At 39.0% G+C, this 21,496-nt stretch overlaps 1 protein-coding gene across 3 annotated transcripts in view; it reads right to left on the bottom strand.

The window, feature by feature from the left end:
• Positions 1–21,496, bottom strand: part of WWC2 (WW and C2 domain containing 2) — a 105,340-nt gene that overhangs the window by 66,347 nt on the left and 17,497 nt on the right. For all 3 annotated transcript variants that reach the window (XM_080379284.1, XM_080379285.1, XM_080379286.1), the window contains exon 2: positions 743–852. In XM_080379284.1, the coding sequence (XP_080235410.1) occupies positions 743–852 (110 nt within the window). The remainder of the gene's footprint in view (positions 1–742; positions 853–21,496) is intronic.

The raw sequence follows: 21,496 nt of genomic DNA, 5'->3' as shown, positions 1-21,496 counted from the left end.
AGTAATAAAAAGCAGAAAAAGAAGACAAAAATGCTTTCAGGAACATATTCATTTCAGTAAGCCTAACAAGCATTGTATCTCAAATTTTGCTATAGTTTTGTATGGTTTAGACGTAATTCCCATGCAATTAAATATATAAGTAGAAATGGATTTAGTCATACCAGCAGATTTTCTTGTAAGCCTTTTGAAGCCAATAATGTTCTACCAAAGGGCAAATTTACCCCAGTATTTTGATTCCCCGTTCCCTTTCCACTTACCACAAAATATAGCATTACTTATAGCCTGAAACATATTCTGGAACATTCTTAGAACTACCCTACATTTGCCAGATCTCATATACAAGTTAAATACCCCTCGCTCCATATTACCTTATCTACAATCGTTCCTTTCAGTAGTTAGGCTGAATCCAGTTTTTGTTACTCATATAGCTGCCAAACGTCCTACACTTTGCAGATGCCAACAGATGTAAACCGTCTTTATTTACTACATTACGTGGACTTCTTCCACAGAAAAAGTCATATGAATAATATTGAGCCAGCTATAATACATCTGCAACCAACCCCCACAAACCCATGCACACAAATGGGATAATTTCTCTACTGGAAAATCAGAAGTTGTTACTTTTAACTACGCTTCACTTATAATAAATCTTTCCCTACTCCCAGTTATGCTTTAGAAGAGTCTCAGGAAAGTCTAATCAAGATAAGACTTCTTACATGATCAGAAACTGAGAAATACTTACGGTTGATGTGATCAATATAGTATACACCAATCTGAGGATCATATGCAGCTTCCCATCCCCATGGCAGTTCATCCCCAACACAATCCGCAAACGATAAGGGCTTTGTTAACCTATAAACAAAGAAACTTGTTAATGGTAAAGCTTTTCTCTCTTCCATACATATGTTTTTCATATTAATTCCTATTATGACAGAAGCTAAAGAAAGATAGCAGGGAGAAAGGAAAGCAGGTTGTTTTCTCCCTCTTAAAGTTTAGGCTCTTGATTTTTTTCCTATTCCGTCCTTCTGAATTCATTAACTCCAAGAATGTAATACAAGCTGTTGCAAACATTTTTCAGTACAGCCATTCAAATGAGAAATTCACTGCAACATCTTTAAAATTTAAGTTTAAAATTAAACAATAACCAATAACTTGTAAAAAAAAATAATAAAAATCTACACTTGTATTTGTCCTCAGAAGAACTGGACCCTTCAACTCTGAGTCTGTGATGACAGCACAAGATTTTAAGGTCATCTTTTCTAATGACCACAGACAGGAAACTCAGGAAAGAGAATACAACCACCTAAGATGCAGTTAGCAGCACTTACCAATCCACGTACTTGACTAAAACAAGCAGCAGTGTGCATACAGTAGGCATAAGTAACATTTAATGGCCTTTAGATGTTCAGATGGTGCTTTTTCACAAAGTTTTTCATTTTAATAATGGAGGCATCTATTAGTTAAAAGAAATAGATTTATGATGATAATGCATGGACTGTTTGCCAACTGAGGCTGAGCAAAGCTTGACATCATCTTTTTTGCCTTTTAAAGAAAAAAATAATAAAATTAAATGAGTATTGAGTTTCCTGTTGATAACCCACAGATAAATGTCATATCTGATATACTGAGATACTGAATAGGAAAAACGAGAGATTTAAGATTTTATTGTCACCATAGCAACAATATGATTAGTATACATCCAGAGTTTGGGGAAAATAAAAATAAATCCTCTGAGTAAGATTATCAAGAGCAGTTTGTGGGACACACGAGCATCGGCTCCTTTACTCACTGCTGCTTAAATTAAGTTCTATCACCTAAGACTGTTTTTTCGTCTCATCATTAAAATTACATACAAATAAAAAGCTAAGAGTCTAATACACATATGATTTTTTCTGTTTCAGTATGTTTTCTTCAATTAGTTTCTGACCAAAAAAAAAAAATAATGGTTTATCAAAGTTTTTGTGAAGAATAAAAGAGAAAATAGTACATTTTACTTTCTACAAAATGAATTAGCTTTTTGTATAGAAAACATCAGGCAGAAAATACTTTACAAAACTGTAGAATTAAATTCTTTATGCAGCTGAGAAAATAGAAATTTGAGCACAGGTTTGATTTAGAAAACTTTGTCCCACAAATACATTTTTATTATTGATGGATCTGACCTACCAATTCTTCAAGTAGCAAAACACTTCATTCCTCTAAACTAGGGTTGCAGAAATTACAAAGAACCAAGCTCTTAGGATCCAAAAACCTTTTGAATTGTGATTTTTTCTTAAATTTTTTTAAATTGTAAGCATGAATCTACTTTCTTGTATTTCTCCAAAGTTCACACATAATCTTATGAAGGTTACCAGTGCTTAATTTGAGGTCCTGAACACATTAACATGTATATGGCAAATTTGCTAATTTATTGCCACTTACAAACTGCTATGAAAAACAACCACACGCATCTAAACCTATTACAAAAATCTGGCGAGACCACCAATGTGATATTACATCTGGATCACTAGGATATAAAATATGGATTCTAAACACTACAAGCAAGCTGTGAGAAAAGTTCTGTTTACCGGGAAACATTCTGCATGAGAATGGCCAGCCACAGACACTTTTCTCAGCAGAGTGAGAAGGTAGAGCTTCTGTAGTACCTGTCCTCCTCCTCCTCCTCAGCTGTAAGCCACTATATGCTGCCTCACGGTCCAAGACCTCTTTTTCTAAAGGAGATCTCAAATGGATGTGACCCGTCCTCCTCACTACAATGCAGGAGAGCACATCCCACTGAAGCTGACTGGGGCAAAATCCCCAGTGACCTCCAGAGAGACTCCAGGTCCGCAGCAAGCCAAGCCTACCCATTCTATCCTTTCCCAGCGCCAACATACAGTTTTAAATCCAGACGCAGCACTGCACTGAGCGAGGCTGTTCTGAGAAGACCTGCCACTGCTCCTCACCTTCCTCCTCCTCTCAGGGCAGCAGAAGCTGCGCTGCTGTGGCCAGGATGGCAATGACACAGCTCAGGAGGCAAACAGCTGGCTCACAAAGCGGCAGCTGCCCAGCACCGCTGTATCGAATACACCTGCCCAAACGCTACCTCCTAGCAACAACCAGCATCACTTCAAAGGCAACCGTTTTGTTTGCAAACAGTAATAGCTAGGCAGAAAGAGACGGCTCTCAGGAAAGCAGGAGAAGCTTTTTAAAGCCAGGATAATACACACCACCACAGCTTCAGCCCGGCTGTCCACAGCACGCCGAGGACTGAACACGGGGTAACCGTGCCAGAGAGTTCCCAGGCCACTACAGCTCAGAGGATGCATCAATCATGTAGAAGCAGCAGCCCTTTGGTGAGTTCGGTTTGTCGTGTGAACCTGTGCCAACTACAAGGGCACATCTTGCTGCGAAGAAAATCCTGCCTCAAATTAGATTACGTATGTGGATTTTCATAAAAGACCTTAAATTGAATAAAAATAAAAGTTCAACATCATCCTTAGCTTTAACATTATAGCATTAACTCAAAATACAAGTCTTGTAGTTCAAGTAGAAAAAATATTTGAAATACCATATAGCAGGGTAAGGATGATAACAAACTTGTATAAACATGGCCAGATGGCCTCTAATAAATTCATTTAGAACTCTGCATAAGCATTAATTTCACCAAACCTGTGCAGGAAGGATATAAACCCAGTACTAGCCCGTCTTTTCATCTGCACTCCACACCAATTTTCTTTTTAATCAAATACTGACTTCTTGCTGTTATAGCACATTCCGTAGATTAGACAGCAGACCGCTCTGGCCATGTGGATGTTCTGTCCAGGTGTTATCACTTGTCAGAAATCGGACACCGTGAGAATGAATAGCAACCACCCTCTTACCCCAGACACTCCATAAATTAAAGCCACACTAAAAAACTGTGGAAAAGTACTTGGTGAACCACTCTGGACCTTGAACAAAAGAAGAAGAGGAGGGAGACAGAGGCCCTGAAATACAGACAGTACTGAGCAAAAATGAATTCTGCTCTGCTGGATCATGCTTGGACATTGCAGCCTTAAGACCTGAACTATGTCAGAAGAACTGCTCCTGAGCAGATTTTTTAAACATGAAAAGGTTTGTACATAACAAGATCACAATTACTTAAGAGTCTTACATCCCCGCAACGTCTTTTTTGTTCCAGTCTTTTAATAGCACAAGATTTTTAAGCCCAACATGGACTTTTACAATGGAGCAGAAATCAGCACAAGGTGATACCCAACTGATTAGGGATCTCATAACTGTCCCAACATAAAGAGTATTTGCTTTCAAAATAGGTATGGCAAATGGATGAGATTAACATGACATGAAGATAAGTAAAATGCAAGAGAAAATTTTCAAGACAAAAGCTGAAAGCAAAGAGAGTTACGAGATATTACTGGAAAGGAAATAATACCTAGGAGCATGGACTGAAGGAATCTTGTCTGCGTGAAGATCATTATCTGTGACATAATAACCTATGATAGACAGACTGCCGTTACATTCATGAACCATGACCCAAGAAAAATGAGGTTTATTGCACCATAATAGAGGATTAAGTGCTGCATCTCAGGACACTGATATTCTGAGGTAGTTTATAATACTTTTTCAGTCTTTTTTTGTAGTCTTCCATTTACACGTTCTTAAAAGAATGCCAATACTCTAAAAAGGATGGCTTAAAAGTCCACATTAAGTATACTATGAAGTTCAATTAGTAAACAAAAGGTGGGATTTTTTTAAATGCACATCATTAAGCAGAAGTATTCCCACCTATAGGCACTTTTTTTTTGTTCAACCTTACAGAACTCCTTCCAAGTGAAGACTAATTTATCAGCCTTTAGCTCACATATAACATTTTTATCTACTCAACCCTATACGGCTGCAACACTCCCATTTCAGCATATGGATTAAAATGTACTCCCTGGATCAAAAGAACAAGAAGCAGGCAGGCATGTGTATCAAGAAGTGGCTACTCTTAAGAAAACCAGGAAGCGTTCTGTAATTCCATTATATAAATAGTATATAATTATGTTACTGCCAGTCACTTCACAGATGCTCTGGGAAATCTAGGAGACAAATACAGTTTACAAATTGAGAAGCTGTATTACCACCTCAAATCCAAATTTTTCTTTAAAGTTTTCAAAATATAAAGTTATCCAAGATCTTAAAATGTAGATTCTACAATTATATATATGGTATTATTAACAGTTAATATTGCATCTGCAGCCATGCCTGGAAGTCTGTATATGCATCTAACATTAATGCAGAGGCTGATGATACTGCAAAATGGAACTGTAGCTACCGACTGATGGATTGTCAGTGCAATATTGTTCCATTTGGACAACTTGCTTGCTTGATGTACTCCCTAGACCACAAAAATACATAGAAGAAAGGTTCCTTCCTAAGGTCAGGGTCCACAAAAAACAAGAAATTTACCACATATACTAGTGAATGCTATCTTTCTGTCAAGATATGGACAGCCCACAGTATTTCACACCTCTGTGATCTGAGATTATCAATGTGTACATTCTTAAAAATGTGTATGCATATGTATGTGTAGACATATATGCATAAACACACACGCACGCTATTTTTAACACATTGTTCTATGCAAGAGTAATGCTACATTCTACTGCATACCTTCTCAGGGTCGTTTTTTCTCCAAAATCTATTTGGGATTAAATCAATTGTAACACTGAACCAGAGGTTATCCATATTATGATTCGGATTCTACTTTATCAGGACTTCATTAGGACTCTGGACTTTGGTCTTCGCTCTCTTCCAAACTCAGCTGATACCAGCATCACTGACCTCCTTAGCATACTCCCGAGACCTGTTTTTATCCATACTCTGAAGGGCTATGTGAGAACAGCTTGACATTGTTTGCTTAGATAGAACTATTTGCATCAATTTTCTCAGGGTAATTTATTGTGATTTATAATATATGCGGTATAATATAGGGTGTGTGGAAGACAGAAACGTTACAGTAGGCAGATCTCAGAGAACTGGGGCATGGGGGGGGAATGGGACGCAACACAGACAGGCAACACACTCCACCCCACCCCCCAACAAATCTGAGACTTCTTCTCAATTAGAAAGGAAGCCATTGCAGGTTGGTAAGAGGTACATAAATACCTGAGCATTACGAACAGGTTCATCTTAATCTCTTTCAAAATGACTTCCAAGAATACCTCCTTTGCTGTGCTGCTCTTGACCTGCAGTCAAGACTTGGAGTTTTGAACTCACTTATAACGAGGATCAATGCTGAACTTCTATAGCAACTTCAATATGCATTCAAACTTTCACCAAATCCCAATTATCCCCTACCCAAAATGACATCATGTTCTTTGCCATGTAGCAAGGTCTTGTGTGACACTTACGTGAAGTGCTGTGCTGATTAAATTTCACACCCACTCATTCTCATATATAATGATGTATGTTATACATTATTTTTTCTTAGAATGCAGTACTTGCTAGCACTTTTTCTAGACAGAAACTGTTCTGAAAAATATACCTCTTCTCCACACTCCAGGAGCTGAGAAGACAAAACATTAAGTCACTATTTAGATGTGCAGCAATAAGCATCTATTAAAACGTAACAGAAGAAACCCAATGATACATGCACACTTTCCTGGAAACTGGCTCGTTTACCTACACGTGCCATTACAGAAGGGTGGTTACAGATGGCTTACTGATAACAAAACAACCGTAACACAAAAGTTTCCTCTGAGCGCTTCCCCAAAAATATTTTCAGTTAGCACAATGATACAGAATAGGAACACGTGATCAGCATCAGCTAACTACTAATTCTGCAAAAGGATGACTGAAAGTATTTAATTCTTATTTTGATCCAGTAGCTCAAGACCAACAAATGTAAAAATTCAAATCAATTGATCAGGTAAAGGAATGTATAAACAGAAGAAGAAAAACATTCTAAATTCTTCGCTAGAACTGGAATTCTAGCGAACTGCTCAAGCTGGATCCTAAAATCAATTCAATTCTTACCCAACTTTCCAATGCTATAGGCATTGTGACTTTGGAGGATCTATAAATGTATCTTCTAATCCCATTCCAAATATCCTCCCAAACATGGATTTGACTCAGTTCAAGCACCCAAGATAGATTTCTTATATAAAACTCAGGGGTGCAATTAATCTCTTTAACTTCCAAAGTTAGTTATCTAACCTGAATTATTCCTTTAGGTTCCCTAGAAAAGCTGATTCAGCATATCTGTTTAGATTGAAGATGAATGACATTGAAGGCTTCCCTCTTTTTCTAGTGGCTACAGGAGGGCTCTGAATGCAAGGCTCCTTTAGCCTATACAAGGTAACTGAATTTAAGAGGGATGAATACTACCCCAGGAGCAGAGTGCATGCAGAAGAGCGAAAAATACCAAGCTGTAGATCCACATTGCAGGTCAGAGTTAAAGAGAGGCATTACTGCTTCCTATGGCTGAGGTCACTATCCATTAACAGTATGAAAGTCAATTACATAGGGAAGACAAATCTCTCTTCTACAAATTACAGCAGCTGAAGCCATAGCAAAATGGATTTATTTTCTATTAATAACACTGCTGTCACTTACCTAACTTTAAAAAGTGGTAACTGGGCCATTTATCTGTAAAAAGGGGCAGAATTTGCATGCCCATAAAATACACTTTTGCCATAATCTTTGCTCATTCAATTCCAGAAACTAGCAAATCCTATGCACAATCTTTCTGTCTTAAAAAAGCTAATTCACGAGCCTGTTGACAGGATTTCAGCTTCTAAACATCATATTCTTAACTCAGGAGGGCCTTCTGTTCAGGTATCAGAGCAAGACATTATGTATAACCTTTGCATTGTTGAGGTACATTCTCTTTTAATAAGGGTGTTATTAAGATATACTGACACTTTATTACAGGTATTATGTCGAAAGAGTAATTGAGTGGACACCAGTACCACATTAGTACACACCAAACAAGGAGTGGCATGGTGGCAGCTCCTGCTTTAGAATAGTGGTGTAAAATAAATAAATACGCAAGGTCATGCATCTGTTTACCATGATCACAAGATGCATGAAAGTTAACAAATGCCTGTGTTTAAAAGACAGCAAACATGCACGTTACCTTTTCTACACCAATACAGAATTACTAAAAGTAGTTCAAACTCAAATCTTTAATTATGAAAAATTCTCTATAACATTAAATTACGCTGCTTTATGCCTATAGCCACTAGCATGTACTGGATACTTAAAACTAACAGCAAAGAATAAAGTCACAGCAGAGTACACACTTTTAGGAGACAAGGATTTGTTAACTCCATCGGTAAGTATTTCCTGAACACATTTAATTAATTTTCATGTGTTTTCCAGATTTCAGATCACTTTGTTCCTGGTAATACAAAAGACAGGTAAACCAGTCAAATTTGTAGAATGGAAACTTGAAATATGTGGGCACTGATTCTAATTTTCTAAAAATCTACAGAGGTATAGTATAATGTTTAATAGCTTGCAATTTCTATCCTATGATTCTTTTAAGCCCTTGAATACTTAGGACAGACAGCAGGCCTTAAAGAAAGATACTTCTTGGGTTTTGCAGGGTTTTCTTGGTAAACAAAAATGTATACACATGTAAATAGAGGATTATACTAAGAGACATACATAAGTAAGTTCACCACCTTAAAGCTATGCAGAACAGCTAGACATTATTTGGGTAATGTACTACTGGGATAATGAGCTCTCACAACTATTTTACAAGCTCAGAAACTTGGGTTTCCAGTACTGAATTCACACTGACAGTGGTTTACAACATCCTGCATTTACAAATGAGCTCTCAGTTCATGTAGATAGGACTAGACCACATTCAATTATGTTTCAGGGACCATCTAAGACTTTGAAAAATACAATTTCCATTAAAAGGTTCTCATCTAGCTAGCCAGCAGCCCAGGTGAACACAACATTGTGCTCGAAGCACACAAAGATCAAGCAGAAACTCAAATCTAGTATCTCATCTTTTCCCGTGCTCATAGGTTTTGGGGTTTTTTAAACCTTTTTGGAGTACTGCGTAGCAATTTCTTCTCTGTAATTTAGGCAGAGTACTCAAGGCTGTTTTGAAATGCTTTGCTACAAATGGTAGCGGGCTGAACAGTGTCTTAGCTCCCAGTTAGCCCTCCAGAGAGACAGCTGTATTACTAATACCATGTGAAATGGCAGTATCAGCCCATCATCAGTTCTGACTGCTTCTGCCAAAGGGTCTTGCTGAAGACCAACTCAGAGTTTCATACACTGTACCATGGCACACAACCGTTCACACTATTCAGTTAAGTACCGCTTAGAAATAACAAGCTGATAACTCACCAGACTGGTGTAGGAGACAAGCACTAACTACAGTAGAGAACTGTACTCCATTCTGCAAATGTTTTCCAGAACCACTACTCGATTTAGTTAAACATTTAACTGCTAGGATAAGGATGAAAACAAACCAACTAACCTTTCTGCAACCCCACTACAACAAAAAATCCTAAATTCAATATTTTTATACATCACTTACTAAACTTGTACAACATCAAACCCCATCAATCTGACAAAAGTTCTTAGCTTCCAGTATCTATTATGAACATAATCATTTTAAGGCACTATAGACATGTATTTACTAGAAAAGATACATTCCACATAGAGCGCAGGGAGTTCTTTAAAACTAAAACCTACTTACAACTGCAAAAAAATTGAGTCTACTTATTTTAACTGCAGCACAAGTAAGTCTTCAAAAACACAACCTGATAATAAAAATAGCCGAACAAAAACACCCCTACAGAATCAACACTATCCCTTTAGACAAATATAGGACATATATTTGGGGGGTGGGGGGTGTTGCCTTTGAGGGGCCAGTAAAATCTGCAGAAGTAGTGAACCAAACCCAAAACCAGGAAATCCACCAAGTAACTGTAGGGGCGGGGGCGGGGAATCAAACCAAAACAAATTTTAAAAAATAATCTTATATGGTGGAACACAGAGTTTTACCCCAAAATACCTTCCTGCTTCACTCAGGAGTTTTGCAAGAATCCTCTAAAATTATCAGCAATCAAGTCCTTGCAATACATTAACAAAAATTACCATCCTTTTTATTTCTTTATTTTAAAAGACTTATCTTCAATGCTCAGAAATCCTACACGTCTGCAAATTCCCTAAGCTTTATGCCATACAGAAAAGGATGAAAATTTTCAGGTCCTCTAAAGACCTTGCCCGTTTCCTCCACAGAAAAAACCCACAAACCAGGGTGTCCTTTTCACACATGTGTGCACACCCAAAAGGAAGCAAGGGAACACGCAACACACAAGATTTCAGTACAGGAGACAGAAGATAGGGGGAGGTGAGCACAGAAGGAATATGCTGCCTTCCACCTTATGGTAAGATGCTACGTGCATGTTAATGACTGCCATAAAATACATGGTAACAGCAATCCAGCAGCGCATAACTGCCTTACAAAGGGGTTAGCATTAGCTCAATGTCAGCTCACTATCCCTTCACAGGTGTTGCTGAAAAGGCATATGAACTGAATAGCTGAGACCCAGAAGGAGAAGAATGGTTTTGGGAAGGAAGGGACCCACACCCACTGGTTGCAGGACCAGGTCAAACTGCCTGCTGGCATGGGTTTATTTGTTTCCTTTTCCTTTTGATTATGATAAACTGGTTTTGGTTTTTCACTCAACAATTACCATCAGTGAAGAAAAACCCACCCTCAAGACAACTATATATTTTGCTACATTATTTTATCATTGAAGGTACTGAAAGAAACCCAATACTTGCGTGGAAAGGAGAACCAATACTTTCCATCTCAGCATAGTAGCTATTTGTGTTTGTAGGGCAACCCCCCCCCCCCCCCCCAGCCAAATCACTACTTCTAATTTGTTTACCCCTTTACCATTGCCAAGTTCAACGCAAAGATGACATTTTGAAAGGTTAGGGGGGGAAGGCGGGGGGGGGGCAGAGCAGTGGAAATGGGTTATGCCATGAATGTTTCCTCCTGCGTTTTTCTTTGACACAGCAGTTGGTCCTGCACTGGCGTGTAAGCACTATAATATTAGACACCTGGAATGTGAGGAATGTCTGATAACCATACCCTAGCACGGGGATAATTCCACAGCCATAAACCAACGATACGACCTTTGAGCCTTCCCCCGGAAAGCTCAAATGCAGTGACATTATGAAAAGGCTATTATGTGCAGTGTTGCTATAGGTTATTTGTATATACATGACCGTACACTGTTGATAGAGGGAAACCACGTTGTTATCAATTGAGTACACAAACTTACCTATTGGTTTTAATCTAGGTCCAAAAAAACCATGATCTTTTTCCAGTAATTTTAAGCGTTCCCAATTCCTACAATCTCTACCTGCAAACATGGAAATGTTTCCTTTACCTGCCCTGTACCACTATGCTTCTCATTTCATGCAGTTGTTATCAAGCCATTCCTCTACAGTAGATGTATCCTTAGAAATCTGCAAGTTAAAGAAACAAAAGACAGACACATACCACCCCACCAAAAAAAAAAAACCCAAAACCTACCAAAAACAAACCCAGCCAAGCACTGGTTTGTGAAAAAAGGCACAAACTCTGCAATAATGTCCACATGCAAACAGGAGCAACATCTGTCCCCAAAATCTTACCATTTAATTAAAGCTTGATATAACAAACAATGGGAGGAAAATATCTGTAGATTGGAACACTTTAATAGAATAAATCAAACCAGAAACACTTAGAGACTTATAATAAATATGCAAAACATTTATTCTGTTATTTTGGATGGCTTTCCAGCTTGGTTCTCTGTCAGGCACGAAATATCAAAAGCAGGCTCTGTGGCTGACGGTTACCTACTAAAGGGTTAAATATGGGACATTTCTGTAGTGTGAAAATTAAATCTGGGAAAGAAAAATGCGTTTCAAAGAAAGGACACAGTCAAAACCAGAAAACAATCATGATAGTTAATGTCAGCATTAAAAGATTTTCCCTCTGCCTAACCTTTCCCCTTCCTCTTCTCTGTAATTTCATACACACGCTAGCCCAAATCACCCCACTACCCACCTCATCAGCTACAGAAAATTATTTTGAGAATTTTGTTCTGTGAACTCCCCTTCACTCCTCCTGCAAACAAATGACTGCATTGCAAGACACCTTTGGATTTATAGAGAGGATATTTAAAGACTCTCTTCGCCTAACTCTGCTGCCACTGGAGTCAGCAGGAGCATTACCAATTTCAGTAGCTGGAAACTTCGATCTGTGACAAGCACTTTTGAAAAGTACCATCCATCTGAACATCTCAAATAACCTCACAAACATTCAACTTCAGCACTGTGAAGCACTCCAAGTACACAATCATTCCAGAAGCAGGGAAGAGCAAACTTGAGTTAACTGTCCAAGGTCATTGCAATTCAGTCACAGACCTACAAATTGCGCCCAAGGGGAGAGAGCACCCCATTCTGACAGTTATTCTCAATACTGAATTCTTCATGTCCTAATTTCTCATCCAGTCACTTGCTTTGTAACAATTTCTCATGGGTACTTCATGAAATCATTGCATGTTTTGCAGTACACTGCAGCTCCTGTTGCAAAAAGCCCGAGTTAAATGAAGAGCTCAGATGGTACACAACCACTTGGCTAACCTCTGGACACTGGTAAATTCTATTTCCTGATGCCACAGAAGGAGGAATCTTTAAAATGTGTTACGAATTTTTTACTTTGAAAACAAACACGCACCCTCCACTGATTTTATACAACTTCAAGCAACATAACATTAAAAAAAAAAAGGAAGAGGGAATATATGTATATTTTAATATTAATAAAACACCACTAAAAAAAACAGTCTGCCAACCCTTGCTGCAAACAGTTCAGAAAGTTCCTTCAAATCATTTCAGCTATGGTTTCATAGAAGACAGCCTCTGGAAAAATCTCTCCATTCTGGACAACAGTGTGATGGAAGCCACAGCCTGACGTGTATTAGTAAAACTGAAATAATGAGTAAGGGCTGTAGCAAATATGTTTGCTTCATACAAATCATACAGTTCATACATCAAACTTAAAAGTGCAATATGCTGAAGTGTCAGGGTACTATAGAATTACAGTATTGTAAAATTAGAAGAAGATTTCAGATATATGTTCTGGCCTATATTTTAATTTCTCCCACCAATTATTTTAATATTGTTCTCTAGTTCACAATGCTTTATTAAAATTAAATTGCCTTTCTTTGTATGTTCCAAGACACTCCCAAAATAGTATTATATTAAACAAAATCAACGCAGAGTTCCTTCAGCACCTCTACTGTTTTTACATTTCTTTATTCACAATATTAACGGAATTCAAGTTTTAGATTAAATTTACTCCCAGTGGCAGTCTGAGGAATGGGAAATATGCAACAATTATCCAACAGGAAACATCTAAGTGTTCTGCTGTGACTTCCTTCCCACACACCCACTCCCAGAAACTGCCTGAAAATAACCCACCCCAAAACCTGCAACAAATGCAGCAAATTTTCTGGTAGGAACTAGCAGGAATACAGCACCTACACAGTTGGTCGCAGCATTGCTTTCTATTGAAAAAAAAAAAAAAAAAAGAAACCAGCTTTTACCTCTCATGTCAAACTGACTAAACATCCTTCAGGTCAGATATGCTTTTTGGTTCCTAGAAAGGTGAAGTTCAAAAAGAAAAAAAAAGAAAAAAAAACCACACAAAACAAAAAAGAGGGGAAAAAGAAGGGAAAAAAAGGCAACACCCACCCACCCCACCCCCCAGAAAAAGGCATGGAACACTTATAAGCCTTTCCTCTACCCTCAACATAGAGTTGCTTATCACACATTCCTCTTTACCAAGTACGTCTGGCACAAACAGTTGTTCAGACCAGGGGAAATACTTCCAAGGCAGTAAATTTGTGAAGATTGCTGAGGAGTTTTGTGAGACGCTCTAAAAGGGAACCTGGAGCTGTCAGATGAGCTAGTGCTCTACCTACCAGACTGGAATACAGCTGTCTACCTTTCCCACACGTGGAAATGCACTCCCTTCAGGTTTATTAGCAGTTCACAGCACTGATTTAAAAAGATTATTCTAATCCAGGTTAAAGAATTACTTCAGAGAACACAGTACATATTAAAACCTAGTCCCTGGCTGTGGCTGCTAATAGGACAGAGTAAATAATCATCATTTCTTCAAATAAGCATACAAACATTAAAAGAACATTCACAATACTCCGATGAGTAGCCAAGAGCAATCTTTTACCAGTCCTGTCTTTGAAGGTGAAAGCCTATGTGAGAAGGGGAAAGAAGACGAGAACACAAGAATGAGGTTATTTTGCACGTTTTCAAATTCAATTGCTTAAGCTAATGCTTAGAAACTCAAAATTACGAAAGGAAAGAGGTTATGCACAAAAATCTGTGACAAGATTTTGTACCACTGAATCACTTTTAATTGGATTGAGAGACATTAAGTATTTTCGCCAACACCACCGAAGAAGTATTCAGCTTCTTGTGGATGGCTCTTTGAATCAGCTCAGCATTTAGCAGAAGCCAAAATGCCAAACAGCTTATTTACAAGTTAAGAGGAAAGAAATATAAAACAAAAAACATCATCATATAATTTCTATAAAGCTATTGTGTGATTACATTTTAATACTGCGTTCAGTTCTGATAGCCCTGTACTTCCACACCACAACAACAGCTAGAAAGTAAAACCAGACAAGAAGATACAGAGAAAAGAGCGCAATGGTGATCAGGGTATAGAATGGAATGTAATGTAACTGAACGGATTAAGAGTATTCATTTCTGAAGTTGCTTACAGAGCGGAAATATTATATACAAGGAAACGATCAGGCAGCACTTACTCTCCATTTCTTACACTACAAGGAGGCACACAACGTACGGACAGCAGGCTCAGAACAAAGTTCTGTACAACACACAACCATCTCTGGACCTCACTGCCACAGCGCTTTGTTGAGATCAAAACTGTAATTGCTTTCAAAAACACAGTCCACAAATAACACAAAGAATAGGTCCACAGTGAGAGTAAACGCGATATTCCAGATGCAACCACTTCCCTATTGGAGCTTCTACTCTAAATTCACTCTTCTTCTAGCACACGCAGAAAGATTAACGAGATCTGCCACTCCTTCCTTTCCTGAGGCTCTTAGGACTGGAAATCAGAATGCCAAAGACAGAAACCATGCCAGACACAGTACTTTGTCTTAAAGTAAATTTAAAGAAAAGACTCTAGCTACATAGAACCTGCTGGCCTTTATATTAATGATTAAAAAGACAAAAACCCCAAACAAACAAACAGAGAGGTGATACTTTTCAAGGTAGCTACTAAAATAGCAGCATAGCTCAATGGTACACCACCGACTTTATCCTTCGGCAACAGAAAGGAACACATAATAGACAAATCCTAAGAGTTAATTTACAAAGTGAAAAGAATGTTCTCCCCAATGGGAGGAAAAAAGAAAAAGAAAAAAAAAAAAAAAAAAAAAGGATTTTGACTTTGTGCACACTTCAAACTGGACCCCTGTTAGAATTCTTAAAACTACCTCACTAACTACAGAGATCATGGAGCTACTGCAACTCATAAGCAAAGGTATCTTTGAAGTCCCTCTAATCAATTATTATTTAATAAACATGTAGTTATTTAACAGTTTATAATAAGTCGCTAATTTTTCCTAACGTTTTTCCTAGTCATAGCTCGTCTCCACTGACTGAAAACATGGTATCAAATCTCTTCATCTATCCTCGTCTTGTAACAGCAGCCTGCAATCCAGGCTTGCCTTCTTTTGGGCTAGTGGTCAACACGTTGTATTCCACCCGGAAGCCGGTAAGATGCAGATTATTGGAGGGACCTGCCCTGTTTAACATCTGTATCAACCGATAACATCTGATCTGGAGAAGGCATCACAGTGCACTCTCATCAGACTTGCAGATGACACCAACCTGGGACACACACACAATCGACACTGTCAAGGACACGACCGCTGTTCAGAAGGACTTAGGCTATAGGAACGAGCCAGCCTTCTTCAGAGATTCAGCAGCTCCTGCACCCAGGAAGCAAATGCCCCTTACAGCGATACAGGCTGGGACTGAGCAGCTGTGGAGCAGCTCTGGGGTCCTGGTGGGCAGCGAGCTGGCAGTGATCCATTGCCCTGGCTACAGAGAAGGCCAACAGCCTCCTGCATCAGCAAGAGCACGTCCAGCAGATGGAGGGAAGGGATTACCCGCTCTGCTCTGCACTCACTAGACTGCATCTCAAATACTGCATCCAGATCTGGTCTCCTAAGGCAAGAAAAACATCAACAAATGGGATCAAGTCCAGGGGAAGGCCATCACGATGGTTGGGAGCTGGAGCACTAGCCCTGTGAAGACAGGCTGAGGGACTGGGGTTTGTTCAGCCTGGAGAAAAGGCAGCTTCAGAAGGATGCAGCGGCAACCTGCCCCTACCTACAAGGCGTAAGTTGAAATAAGTTCAGCCTTTATGTAAGGGGGGGGGAATTTCACCACAAGGACTGGCATGTGGTGGGACAAGCTACTCTGAGAAGTTGTCCCTGAGTAACTCTGTTCTCAAAGCTAACCACGCTTTTTACATATACTTATAAAATCTTTGCTATCCCCACACTTCCAAACCACGTGTGCACACATACCTCTGTACTCACTCCTACTTTGCCTTCATTTCTTGGAGCTTAGAACTCCATCGTTGTGTATCTTGACTACGGAAAAAAGATCTTTGTTATTTCCCTATATCACACCAAATACTCAGGTTCCGTAATGGATCTGACCTGGCTATCACAGCTCTGCTCTTCCTCCATGGTAGGCGCTCGCTCATGCCCCTTCTCTTTTACTTGTGCTGGCATTCATCTGACTGCATAGTAAGTCAAATCAAAGAACAAAACGAGTAGGAGAGATTTAAATTTTGTAATTTTTTTTTTAAAATAGTTTAGCTGCCTAACCAGTTTATCACTGGTACAAAAGTCCATGCAAGAGAGGGTTGAACCACTTGCAGTCCCAGTTCAGGTTGGTATGAACCAGTCATGAAACAGAGTGCCTAACAGATACTGAAATCCTGGTTCTTGATGGAGATCACAGGTAGTACTGTAACATACGTGATTACTCCTCCTCCTTACAATTAAGCTATTAAAACAGACAGATAAGACTAAGCAAAATTGGAGAGTGGCTTAACTACCTTATACAGTTTTATGAGTTGAAAGTTACGAGGCTGATTTTGGTAGGTTGAGGGGTTTTGGACTAACAACCTTAACTGGTTGCAAAGCCCTGTTTTTGAGAAAAGGGAAGAAATTACAGAGAACAGCATTTAAGAAATGGAAATGGCTGTGCAATTAGGAAAATTTCTATTTATTGCAATACCTTGGTCTACTGGCTACTTGAATTTCAAAGCAGAACAACGTGCACCAGTGAGGTGCCTGATCCTGCAAAGGACACACAGCTTCACAGAACAAGCCAAGGAAACTTCCATGTGCATCCTCCTTCAACATCAAAGTCAAAGGCAGGCTCGCCATTGCCTTCAACAAGGCCAGAAGCAAACTTTGTAGGTGATTAACACTTTAGTTATCTGAATTTTGTCATGTTTGCCGAATTAAAACCTATAAAATATTTTGTCCTTTGGTGAGAGGTTTTACTTTGCCATTTTTACTTTTTTTAGCCAAAACTAATAATTCCTTAATAAGGCTCTAGTAAGGAGAGTTTAAAAACAATTGCTAATGACACTGAAAAAACAACAATACTGTCTCAAATACTGAGCAGAGGCACTTTCATAGAAAACAACACCTAAGCGTAAACAATTGATTAAACAGTAATCTCCCACGCTGTATATATCTTTTGTACTGGAAGAAGCAAGCTGCCATATAAGCAATGTTTCAATAAATTCAGCTGACTAGAAAGCTGCAATTTCACAGACTTCTGGAATTTCTCAGACACAGTATTTTTAAATGATTACTTCATAAAAATCACTAAGTATTTTGTTAGATGTAAAGTTTTTATACAATTCGAGTAATGAAAAACCTCAACATCAGCTCACACAGTGGAAATACACAGTCAGTCCTTTCCAAGATAAGCACTACATCTCCACTTGCCATTTATTATACTTTTAAACTGAATAGAGAAGATTGCTCTTAAGAGATAGCCCAGGTACAAACCTCTACTATCCAATTACTTATGTAATCTCTTTAAACTTCTCCATGGAAGTCTCCAACTATCTCTCATAAATCAATCTACATCAGTTGCTTTTGTGAAAAATCTTTAACATAAATATTAATACTGTGAGATACTATTTTTCCTCCAATTCTACACGATATCCTTAGGTTCCTTTGGGAAATTACTTCATGTATCATTCAAGCTTTTAAAACAAAACATATCTGCTTGGAAGCTAGGCTTCTGACTCTCATCCTATAAACATCGGTCATCTAAAACAATTTCCAGAAGTATTGGAAAGCTTAAAAGTACGTGCACTGTAATTAAATAGCAGTCAAACTTCTAATCTGTTGAAAATGCCATTGGGTGCCTGCATGCATTTCAATGCTCTACAGTATATTAAATAAAGCAATGAAAACAAATACAAGGAAAATTAACATTCAGTCAGAATATGTACAAGCATGGAGTTTGACCTAACAAGAGGACAGATTTTCAAGCTCACAACAGTCCAAGCAATTCTTTTTTAGCTTATCTGCAGGCACTCTGCATGGCTAAAGTTCTATTTTAGAAAGTACGTGAAAATGTTAGGGAAGAAAGAGAGGACCGTGATTATTCACAGTCCAGCCAAAATCTGTTTTCTGTGTTTCGGACTCTGGGGATTCCATAGTAAATTTAAGAGAAAAAGCTGGAATTTCCTGATCTGGCAGATATAACCTAGGGTGGGGGAAGGATAATTCTCAAAAGAGCTTTCAAATGTGGGCTTGGAATTTTGCCGGACAGAACAATGATTGATTTAAATCAGCCATAAAAAGAGAGATTTGATCTTCTGTCAAGTCTTTGAAATGCTAGAAGTTAATAGGAATCATCAGTGCTGTGTGCTCGTTTAATGAAAAATCCATTCTTCTACATTTAGTTCTAAACATCTATAACGCACTTATGGGCTGATCATTTCATGCTTTCAGTTGTCCAGTACACCAAGTATCTCTTCCTGTGCCATGCTATGAAGAACTGAACTTTTATAGGCAAAACCAGTAAGGAAGGTAGGGTTTTGCAATAAAATAAAGCACTTGCATTCCTTCCTAAAGGTGATTGGCACAGCTTTTCGCTGACTTTTTCATTATACAGTAATTTTATCCTCTCCCAACCCAACTCATGTGTTTCATCACTTTTTACACTGAACAAATAGCGGACAAACTCTGCTCTCTATTGGAAGCCCAGGTGAAAGGGTCTAAGTTCTGTCTTTTTTTCTGACTTCACCGCTTCATGCCAAAGATACAAAAAGCATTTCATTTTGCCTGTCACATTTTCCCTCCTTCACCTTACTCCTTTCTCTGTGTTAAAATCATTGTATTTCTATCACTTGTATTTACAATAAACAGATTATAACAATGTCTCTGGTTTGGTTTACATAAATGTACATAAATAGCAGTATCACTTGAAAGAACGAGAGACGTGCACCAAACAATACCAGAGCAGTCTCTGGGTACCAGTGGAGCAACACTACTGCTCATTTCTTAACATTACAGTATTTTAACCATTATTAGCATTTCTGCACCCACACATACAAGACACCCTGTCTAGAAGTGTTTTCTGGCTTCGAGAGTCTAATCGTAACAGCAGACATCTTTTATCTGGAATCCTAGAAACCACAGAAACCAGCCCACGACCCCAAAAAACACACAGAGCCACATTCGGTTTTGCTGATGACATCTGGCTTCATTTGACCAAAGCCTGCAGAAGAAACGAATAGCCTCATGCAGCGGAGATGAACAGAGTTTGCAAACTTAACGAACAGTGTTATCTTCTTGTTTTACCATGCCTGGGTTGTTCTTCCTGTTGTCTCTCTACAAAGCCAGCTGCTGGGAGATAGGCAAGGAAGCAGCAGCGCTTGGTGACCCTCACTGGCAGCCAAAGAATTAGTCTGGTTGATGGAGCGTGGCAATGTACTGTGCCAGCCGAAAAAAGCAGGCTAGAACATTTTTTGATCCTTTTACCGGGCTTCGGGAAGACAAAATCTCTTCTTTTCACAAATCCGACTAGGAAGCTTAATTGATGTCCAAAGGGCCTTTACCTTATTGACACTCACTATGCTTAGGCTATAATTTAGGGTAGCCTAAATACTTGTGAAAGGGCTGTAACTGACAGTGTGCTGCAGTATGGATAACTGCTTCAGACAGAGAGGACATAGGCAGAACGATCCATGTGGCGTGATGCTCCCGTGACACTCCCATTAGGCAGAAAGACCATTAAGTGTGTCAGTAGAGCGGAGTGGGACAGAGTATAGCTTGCAGAGCATGATTCACAGTCACTAGATGCAGAATGAGGTAGAGAAGTCAGAGAAATACCTCCGCTGAGGTATGAGGGGATGTCCGTAGCATGCAAACTCCTCCCTAAGACAATAACAAGGACTGAAGCACCCCAACCCTGACCTTCGCATCTTTGTTTCCTTCTGTTTTGCTTTCTCCAGCTGCTACATGCCTCAGCAAAAGAAAGCAGAAAGGGGAAAGCAATTTCCAAGGGCAAAGGTAGTGCAAACCACAGCTAGGGCCCTCTGAACTTGGTTTTTTGGCGATCTGCAAAGGCAGGCCTGGCCAAGCCTGTCTTTGTGGCCCAAGAAGCAGAACTAACATGAACCGTACAGAGCAAATCATGCTCCTCCTGCCAGTTGCTAACAATCCTAGTTGTGGTGTTAAGCTGCCAACAATCTAAATTGTATTGTGGACTTCAGGGCACTGAAAAATGTTGCGTTCTTCTGCTGCCATCAGCCTTACCTACCTTTTATTTATTCCATTCTATCATTACAGATGGAGCGATACATTTGAACAGGCTAAGACCCCCTCTTTCCATCACACTCCTATCTTCTGCTTAGTCACTCAAGCTATTTTCTGAATGAAAAGAGAAAAGATCAAATGCTATGAACAGAGGGCACAGAGGACATGGCAACTGAAGCTGGGAACTGCTGTTGATAAAAATCTGAGGAATTTATGGAGATTACAGATAGTCTTTGATTGGTTAAATACTTCTAGCGATAGGCATACCTCTCAATGCTATCCGAAGGACAACAATTAGATTTCACAGGAATTTCTAAAGCATTGTTTCTTTTTATTTATTTGTATGCTTTCCCCCCCCAAAAAATTTTCAAAGCGTTTCATTTTCCAAACTGAAACCTAGATTTTCCTGTCGCCTTGGGTTATGGCAGTTCAGGAAACAGGCCTAGGATGTTCAGGTACCTTCAGGGAAGATGGCTTTTCAATAGCATCAAGTCATTCTGAGCCAGGAAAGAGACTGGAATCAGATTCTTTCACATTCCAGACCAGTACCTTGACTAACAAGCAATAAAATCTTCCCA

This window comes from Falco punctatus (assembly GCF_963210335.1).
Source record: "Falco punctatus genome assembly, chromosome: 1".
Classification (NCBI taxonomy): Eukaryota; Metazoa; Chordata; class Aves; order Falconiformes; family Falconidae; genus Falco; species Falco punctatus.
This window is presented reverse-complemented; position numbering and strand designations above follow the sequence as displayed.